A 9,905-nucleotide genomic window follows, 5' to 3' on the forward strand; every position below is an offset into this window, starting at 1 on the left:
GATATGGGTCTTCAATCTTCATATTCGCCGGTAATGGTGCAAGCGAACAACGGCACCACCTCCACCATTCTCCATTGTGCGTCAGCATTGACGTCACAAAAATCTCAAAATGAAGCTTCATTGATCTCCCGAAGCCGAATTCGCCGTCGACTCACCGATCATCGGCGGCAAACCACTTTCTTCTTCTAAATCGGGCTTCCATCGATCCTTATTGTCCAGTATTGTGCCCTTTTTTCTCTTCCTCCAAATACCTAGATAGATTCATGAGGGGCTTCTACATCTGCCTTTCATTTTTCTAGTGGAGATAGATGGCAATTTCAGGCTTCTTTGTAGACACGATTCTTTTTTGGGTTCCTTCCTATGCTTTGATTTTTTTAGCCCTCATTCTCCATAAAATCTAGCTTAGTGGATGATTTTTGTTGAGTGACAACCACCAGTGATGAGCAATGGTTGAAGTTCTTGAAATATTTGGCGATAGCTTGGCTAGATCTTCATAGATGTGAAATCTTGCTGAAAAATTTAACAGTGCAGGTTGAGTGAAGTTGTGAACAAGACAAAGGATTAGGATTTTTTTAAAAATTTAATTTAAGAGGGTATTTTGGTCTTTCTATATAAAAATTAGATCTCATTTCCACACCATACCAAACATACTTTTAAACCTCATTTCCATTTCCATATCTATCTCCATATCCATTTCTATTTTCATTTCCATTTCCATTGAAATCAATTCCAATGTACCAAACAGGGCCTGATAGTTCTAGCTATTGAATGTATTCTGTCTGGATTTGTTGTTTATATTGGGCCAGTTTAGGTAGGCACGGCCCATTAGATGTGGTCCGTTAGGTGTGACCTATATATGTACTCCAGGACTGGTGTGTAAAAGATAGATTTCATAAATGAATAATGCATGAAATATAATTCAGTCAAGTTGCGCAGGCTCTATTTGTTATCACTAGCCAATATACTTGCTTAGTAAGTATATTTTAGGAAAGATAACATCTTTTTATTATAAATAACTAACTTAACTAGTTTTTTAATCTATTCAAATTAGTCAATTATCTCTGATATTAAGAATAGGAGGTAATATATTATTCGTCCAGTCCTTAATATAGGACCCAATTGTTGAGTTGGTTTTGATCTTAAATATAAGACTCATTTCTCATATTTATCAATTTTCTCTAAATTACCCATATGAATACTTCTTCAACCATAATCAAGTAGAAGAACAAGAGGGGGTATTAAGAAAGATGATTATGGTATTTTAAAAAAATGTGTCACATTTCTTATAATTAACTAACTTACCTAACTTTTTTAATCTAATCAAATTAGTTAAATGGGTTTTATATTAAGGATCGGAGAAGAATATGTATGCATGCTATAAGAGAAATAAAAGTGCATTATTTTTTGGCCAAAAAACCTTGTGTATTACTCCTCCAGTCCTTAATATAGGACTCAATTATTGAGTTAGTTTTGATCCTAAATATAAGACCCATTTCTCATATTTATCAATTTTCTCTACATTACCCTTATGGATACTCCCTCAACCACAATCAAGTAGAAGAATGAGAGATAGTATTAAAAAAGATAATTATGGTGTTTTAGGAAAAACGTGTCACATTTCTTATAATTAACTAATTTATTTAACTTTCTTAATCTAATCAAATTAATTAAATGAGTTTTATATTAAGCACTGGAGGAGTATTTGTATACGCAACATAAATACCTTTTTCACCTTTCCTTTGTTTTTTTTTTTTGGGCCAAACTTTTTGTCGCCTTTCACCCTGATGATAACCATGCGCCTAAGAACTTGGCACGTAGTTAGCGATTTTCAACTTTTTTTATGGTAATTAATTGGTAGCTATACTTCTTCACGTGACCAACAACCTGTTAAGTTTGATATTTTCTACCACAGTCACAGTGGGAGGGTTAGTTGGATGTTCGTTTCATACCCATTCACAATGTGTTGCAGTTCAGATTTTATAATTTTATTTATATGATCTAAATTAAATTATTATTTTTTGAAATAAACTTGCTAGTGAAAAATTAGACCATCCCAATTACGATTCTCAATTACTTCAGTCCACCATTCCGATTAAATTTGAAACTTTAATTAATAAAATCATAGGTTGAAATATGATAAGTGTAAAAAACATGTTAAAATAGTTATTCCCATTCAAGACCAGTGATTAAACGTTTAGTTAATATACTGGATACAATAATATAAAAAGTAATTTAAATTTTGATGACATTTTAATATATAAGGGATTAAAAGCAACCACTACCTAATATATAAAAGAATAGAAAAATAAAACAACCACTGACATAGCAAGTTCAATAATGTTTTTCCTTTCTTTGGAGGTTTATGATGATTGAGAGAGGATCTGCATGGAAAGATTTGATTAGTTAAGAAAAAAAACCAAAAATGACAAAGAATAATTATATTTAAAAAAACGTGTTTAGTGCTCAACACTCTTTTCACCACAATTTTCTTTGTTCTTATCACATGCAATCCCTCAAAATTTCTCAATCTGATTTCACACATATCTTTATTTTCTTTTACTTCACCGGACATTACTGAAAGGTATCCAAATTAAACAAAATAGTATTGATGCGTGAAAAAATTTAGGGTAAAGTAATATTTAGCATCCCTATATTATTTTTAGTTGAATCTAGTATCCTAATTTTATTTTTGGTATATCTAACACCCTAATCCTGTTTATAATGTATGTAGCACCTCTAAATCATAAATAATAGTATGGTGTTGGATGTAATTGAAAAATAATATCAGGCATATTGGATAAGCCAAAAAAAAAGGTACTATAAATAAGATTAAGGCTCTAGATACTACTAAGAAACAACATAATGTCGCTTTACCCAAAAATTTATATATTTATAATCCATTTTTAAGAAGAATATTTATGAATAAAAATAAATAGCAAATAGTTATAGTTACAAAATACTCACATGGTCCTATTGATAAAAGAAAACTTTTTTTATCTTATTTATAATTCACATTATTAAATTCTTTTACATAATAATATAATTTTACTCTTCATTTATTATTGTTAGATTAAGTATCATTGTGATAGGATATATATTAAACATGGATAAAATGAAAAAATAATTAAATTTAAAGAGAGAGCTAACAAGGATACCTCCCTGTAATGTTTGGGTGAAGTAAAAAAATATGGATAAATAAAAATAGATTGGAAATTTTGGAGGGCTGCAGCTTGAAAGAAAAAAACAAAGAAAAAAAATTTACGTTGAAAAAGAAAAAGAAAGGGAAAACTAAAAAAAAAAAAAACAAATTTGTCATGGCTTGATGAGCTCCTCGAATGCGAACGCTGGAAAAGCAGCTTGGAATGAGAAAGATCAAATGACGCATTAATAATAATACTCCTTCAGTCTTAAATATAATATTCTTATACACATTAGTATAAGGGTCTTATATTTAAGATTGAAGGAGTATTACCTTTAATACTAATTATAAGGCATAATTTGTAATCTATTAAAAAGGTGTTATGAATAAGACAGGAGATGATATTCAATATAAATATGTGGAAGAGAATAGTATTCCATAAACGCTCAGTGTTCCTAATTAGGAAAAATGATCTTTCATGAACATTTAACTTTCTGTCCTTGAAATTAAATTTATTATTATTATGTGGTATAAGAAAAGGGAAAACGACAAAAAAAAGGAAATTACTCAATACCAAATAAGAAAATGTAATAAAAATTTGTTATCACTTGTAAATTTAGTATTGTTAACACTAAAAAAAAATATTGTTATCAAACTTGATTTGTGATTCAATAATTTTCAGTTTTTTTTTTGGTTATTTTTCCTAAAAAATTTGGGAGAATTTTAAAAAGATATATTTGAATTTTAAAATTTCAAATCAATCTTATTTACTGCACTTTAATAATAATTGATAACTTTTAAAAAGCAAAAAGACAACAGATTTTTGTAGTCATTCTTAATCTGAGATTTTAAATTTTAGAGGTTTTTTTTTTGGAAATTCTTCGGGGAAAAAAAACTTCATTGACATTAGTCATATTTTCGGCCATATCTGGGGAGCAGTTTATGGGGCACTGGCCAATAATAGCGCTAAATTGGGCCATCATATATATGTATGTATGTATGTATGTCTGATGTCTTCAAATTAAAACAAGCACACAAAATTATTACTACCTTCGCTCCTAATTATAAGAGCCAGTTAACTAATTTGAGGAGGTTAAGGAAGTAAGTTGAGTTAGTTATTTGTCCTAAATAGGTGTTATTTTTCCTAAAATATCCTTGCTAATCAAGTGTATTGACTAGAACTGTCATTGTTAGAAGGGTTACTTTGAAAAAAAAATATATAAATATAAGAAACAAAGTGGATTAGAGTCTTATATTTAGGACTAAAATAAAAATCAAATATGATTTTATATTAAAGATCGGAGGTAGTATTTCATATGGGATCTTCCAGAAGGTGATCGATGAACCATGCAGCAATTGGAGATAACAACAACTAATTTCTAAGATTTTCGTTCCTGGGAACATCGATCGTAGCTCTCAGTTCTGATTAATTCAAAAAATCCATTCATGTGATTTCATGATTTGGTGTGAAAAACGACAAACCATTTAAATCCAGTTGATTTATATACGTACAGACAAGATCAGTTATTAATGATTAATTAATGATCGATTCCAAAACAAGTTGCCCCTAATTCTCTCTCCCTCTATTGTTTGATAAAAGACAACTTATTTAGCAAAACAATAAAACGATAAGTATAGAACCATCAACTAATCTAGAGTCAGGACTAAATTGGAGTCCGAAGTCTGAAAACAAAAAACATGTTACAGTGGGTTTGGTGTAGCAAAAAAGGTTCAGTTTTTCATAATATGATAAATTAAGGTTCAATTCTCATTAAAAAATGTGCTAACATTTAATATCCTATAGTGGTTTTAGATAGAATTTATTCAATAAGAGAATACCTGTATTTAGCAGAGAGAGTGAGAGAACACGAAGTTATAACAATAGGCTCAAAAGATAGTCAACACTTCAACGACCAGTAATTTTTTCTCAAGCTATTTTAAATTTAAGTATCATCAAATTTTGCTCATTTTACATCTTACCTTTTCTCAACAATCTTAAAAAGAAATAAAAGCTCCACAGACCACATGTAGAGGCCGGGCTCTTTACTCTCCCACTCTCTTCCTGTTTTTTAGGCACAAATGGCACGATTTTTCACTTCCAAAAAAGTTTTTTTAAATTATTTAATTTTACATGCATTGCGTCCTATGATTTTTCATTATCACTATAATTAATTACTTTTCTTCGTAAGTATGCTTTTCTTTCGTAACAAAAATATCAAGTTTTTCTTCTTTATAAGAATTTTATTTTAAATTTTGCAATCTAACTATTATTTTACTTTAATGTGAGAACATTGTTGTTGAAACTCATGAATTTCTAATTCAAGTTATAGAATCACAAGTTATATAAGTATAAAAATATTCTATTATCAAATATATATATATAGTTTAAAAATATCAACGCATATAATATAAATCAAATCATTATTAAAGTCCAAATTTACCCATTTTTAAAAATTAATTGGATAAATTATTGTCTAAAACTAAATTAATTTTAAAATGATAATAATAACTAAATATTTGAAATATTATTAACAATGTAAAAATTAATAACATAATATTATATAAAAATTTAAAAAATAAAAAAAATTATAAAAAGGCTTAAAAGGGCCGGCCCGCGGCCCTCCAGAGCGTCCTTTTAAGCCATCGGCCCTCCAGGGCTTATTTTTCATTTTAAGAGAAAAATATCAAGACCGGCCCTCATAATTTCAGGGCTTAAAACGGGCCGGCCCGATGGGCTCGGCCCGTTTTCCCAGCTCTACTACTGATATGGGTATAGATATTGAGGGTAGCATGATAAAATAATAAACTACTTTCAAACGTGACAATTTTTAATACTATTTTAGAATTTGAGTTTGAAAGATATACATGCATCATTACGCATAAACGTGAGAAATTGAAATATGAGAACAGAAATATGAAAATCATGATTTTATGTAAATATACGTCAATATCGAGAAACTATAAAAATTTAAGTTTTCTAAACAAAGTAAGCTTATTATCCCCAAAAGAAATCAATTATTTGTTAGGGTAACATTACATGCATCATTAAAGACAATTAATTATCCCTGTCTGATGCGTCACATGTATTTGTTAAGCAAGTGGAAGAGAGAATCTTCGCTCAAGTAAAGATAACGCGAAAGAAAGAGCGAAAGGATGACCATGTATATAAATTAACATATTTTCCATAAGAGGAAAAATAATTTATTTGAAGAATTTCGTTTGTTCAATCGTTTTAAATAATTTAGTGTTTTGTTGAAAAAAAGAAAATAAGGATAACTAATGATTATAATTTATTTGAAAGTAACTCATTGGCATTGCAGCGAGGAAGCGGTGCAATATGAGTAATATGGGGTTCTTAAAGTAACTCATTCTCCTATATTAAGAAACCTATTAAATTGTCTAAACATTTTAATTTTTTTCACATTAATTTTTTTTATGTACAGATCATTCTTATATCTATCAATTATTTTTTTTTAATATGAATTAAATGAGGATAAAATTTAAAAAATAAACATTAAATATACTACCAGTAATTCATAATGCATTTAGAACAAAAAATTAATACTATATCATTTCTTTAATATAAAAACTAGTTGATTAATTTAAATAAATTAAGAAAATTAGTTAAATTTGTTATTTGTAATAAATATATATTATTTTTCTTAATATATATCCTTATCTTTTGATGAAACATTTAATATGTATGATTATTATAATGATTACTTTTAAAAAATGGATAATTTTTATATTCATAATCGGAGATACGACCTAGAGTGGTGGGTAAGTTGCTATTAAATTATAGGAAGCTGAGCCGTTGAGAACTTGAGATATCAATATATATGTACACACATCAAGCAATAAAACGCAATTCACAGCCTAAGGCCTGAAACACAGAAAATCATGGAGGCTTGGGTCATCGGCGTCGTCTCTCTCGTTCTCTGCTTTTCCATAAGACCACTCCTCACTCTTCTCTTCCCCTCGCTCAAGAAATCACATCGTCTTCCTCCAGGTCCTCTCCCCATTGTTGGCACCCTCTTGTTTCTTCGCATATCTTTCAATAAACTCGAGCCTCTCCTTCTTCGTCTTCATGCCAAGTACGGTCCCATCATCACCTTCCCCATCGGCTTCTTTCCTGCCATTTTCATCGCCGACAGATCCCTCGCCTACCAAGCCCTTGTTCAGAACGGCGCCGTCTTCAGTGACCGTCCCAAAGCCCTCGCCACCAGCAAGATCATCAACAGTCACCAGCACAACATCAGCTCCTCCGGCTACGGCCCCACCTGGCGTGCCCTCCGCCGTAACCTCACCGCCGAGATCCTCCACCCCTCCCGGATCAAGTCCTTCTACGGTACCCGCCGGTGGGTGGCCGACAAGCTCGTCCAAAAGTTGAGGGTTCACTGCGAAACCTCCAATCGCATCAAACTCATGGATCATATTCTGCATGCCATCTTCAGCTTGCTGGCTTTCATGTGTTTCGGTGAGAAGCTGTCCGACAAGCAAATCAACGAGATCGAACGTGTCCAGCGAACTATACTTTTGAGGTACAACAGGTTCCTGATGCTGAACTTCTGGCCGAAAATGGCAAAGATATTGCTGCGAAAACGATGGGATGAGTTCATGCAACTACGGAACGACCAGGCCAACGTGATGGTTCCTCTGATAAGAGCAAGGACGCTCGTCAAGGAAGAGAGACTGAGCAAAGCAAAAGAGGACGAGAAAGGAGAAGTGATAGTGGCATACGTGGATACTCTGCTGGATTTAGAGTGGCCTGAGGAGAAGCGAAGGCTTGAAGAAGATGAAATCGTCAATTTGATTTCGGAGTTTCTGAATGCTGGAACAGACACCACAGCCACATCACTGGAATGGATCATGGCCAACTTGGTGAAGTACCCACAGCTCCAACAACGCCTCTACGACGAAATCAAATCTGTGATGGGGGACTCAAAGGAGAGGATGGTGAATGAAGCTTATTTAGGAAAGCTTCCATATCTGAAGGCCGTGATCCTGGAGGGCTTGAGGCGTCACCCTCCTGGTCGAGTTCTGATCCCACACTCTGTGACGAAGGACGTGGTTCTGAATGATCACTTGGTGCCCAAGAACGGAACTGTGAATTTCATGGTGGCCCAAATGGGTTGGGATCCGAAGGTGTGGGAGGACCCAATGGAGTTCAAGCCAGAGAGATTCCTGAACAGGGAGAAGAATGAGGTGGAGGCGTTTGATTTCACAGGGACGAAGGAGATAAAGATGATGCCGTTTGGGGCGGGAAGGAGGATGTGCCCAGGCAACAACTTGGCCATACTCCATATGGAATATTTTGTGGCCAACTTGATTTGGAATTTCGAGTGGAAATCCCCAGACGGGGACGTTGATTTGACTGAGAAACAGGAATTCACCATGATGATGAAAACTCCGTTGCACGTCTCTTTATCCCCAAGATTTTAACTCTTGTATATTTTCTACAAACCATTGTGTTCTCTTAACTTTGTGATATATAGAATAAAGAAACTCTTGTTCGTTAATTTTATTTTTCTTTATCTTTTAGATTTAATATGAGATTGGTAAGAAGTTACCATTGGTACGTCTTGAGCCCATAATGATTGTCTGTGCCAAAAATCTGGTGGTACGGTATGATTCAACCCTAGATAGTCCAAATAAATAATGCTATAGAATTAGATCAGACTAGACTGAACTAATTGGTCAAGCTGGATTGGGTTCTTGACAAAATAGTTAGACCACCTGAACTAGTTCATTCTGGTTCAGGTGATTTTTTTTTTAAAAAAATATTTTGTAATTTGAAATGTTATTTTTTATTGTTGTTCAATATTGTTAGAGATTCTTATGAATTTATGCTTAAGTTTTGATATCTTGGGATGATTTTTATATGCTTATGGGTTTTTTTATTGTCCTAATAATTGTTTTTATTATTTTGAAATCTTGGTTCTCATAAAAAAAATTAAAAAGAAAAGAAAAGAAAAATTAAAGTCCTAGACTGCCTACATTGGTTGAGACAATTTAGTAGATCAAATTCAGTTTAACCTGACTTTAAGTTATTACTAGACTGGATCAAACCATAGACTACCAAACCCAACCCGCTCATAAATTAGACCAAATTTTGGGTTGAGTTCTAGTCTGGTCTAGTATAATCTATAGCCCTAAATTATCAAGTAGTGAATCTTGGTAGTTTTATTATTTAACAATTTATTATAGAATCTCTAACTATATAGGTTAGGTCGAATTGTAAACTACCAACAATGGACATTAATCGACAGAGAATTCAAAAAGAAGGAAAAAAAAATGATCTCACCACATTGCTTATGTGGACATTACGGAGAAACAAATTACTCGCTCCTTCCCTAATATAATAGCTAATTAAGTGATTGAATTTAGTTCAAAATATAACATCTCAATCCATTCTAATTTAATCAAATTAATTAAATAGTTTTTATGTCAAAAGTTGGAGAAAATAATTAATATTTTTCTGAATAATAAATGGGACAGTGTTGTGGTTAGGGTGAGGTAGGTTGCGGGAAAATGTCCAAAGATTCAAACTTTCTTATATAATACTCATCTAGTCCTTAATATAGGACCTAATTGTTGAGTTAGTTTTTGTCTTAAATATAAAACTCATTTATTATATTTATCAATTTTCTCTAAATTACCGCTATAGATACTCCCTCAGTCATAATCAAGTAGAAGAGAAAGAGGGAATATTAAAAAAGATGATTATGGTGTTTTAGGAAAAGCATCACTTTTTTTATAATTAACT

The 9,905-nt window shown here is 32.1% G+C and overlaps 1 protein-coding gene across 1 annotated transcript; it reads left to right on the top strand.

The window, feature by feature from the left end:
- The first annotated feature begins 7,032 nt into the window (after positions 1-7,032).
- LOC114752071 (cytochrome P450 89A2-like) lies at positions 7,033-8,596 on the top strand. Its single transcript, XM_028940807.1, has one exon. The coding sequence runs from the start codon at positions 7,040-7,042 to the stop codon at positions 8,579-8,581; it is 1,542 nt and encodes a 513-aa protein (XP_028796640.1). The 5' UTR covers positions 7,033-7,039; the 3' UTR covers positions 8,582-8,596.
- The last annotated feature ends 1,309 nt before the right edge of the window (positions 8,597-9,905 follow it).

Source organism: Neltuma alba, unplaced genomic scaffold (assembly GCF_004799145.2).
Source record: "Neltuma alba isolate B1F8T4 unplaced genomic scaffold, ASM479914v2 tig00007217_pilon, whole genome shotgun sequence".
Taxonomy (NCBI): Eukaryota; Viridiplantae; Streptophyta; class Magnoliopsida; order Fabales; family Fabaceae; genus Neltuma; species Neltuma alba.

What these genes read in the sequence shown, in the direction of transcription:
- LOC114752071 (XM_028940807.1), top strand. Translation starts at nt 7,040, where the DNA reads ATGGAGGCTTGGGTCATCGGCGTCGTCTCTCTCGTTCTCTGCTTTTCC.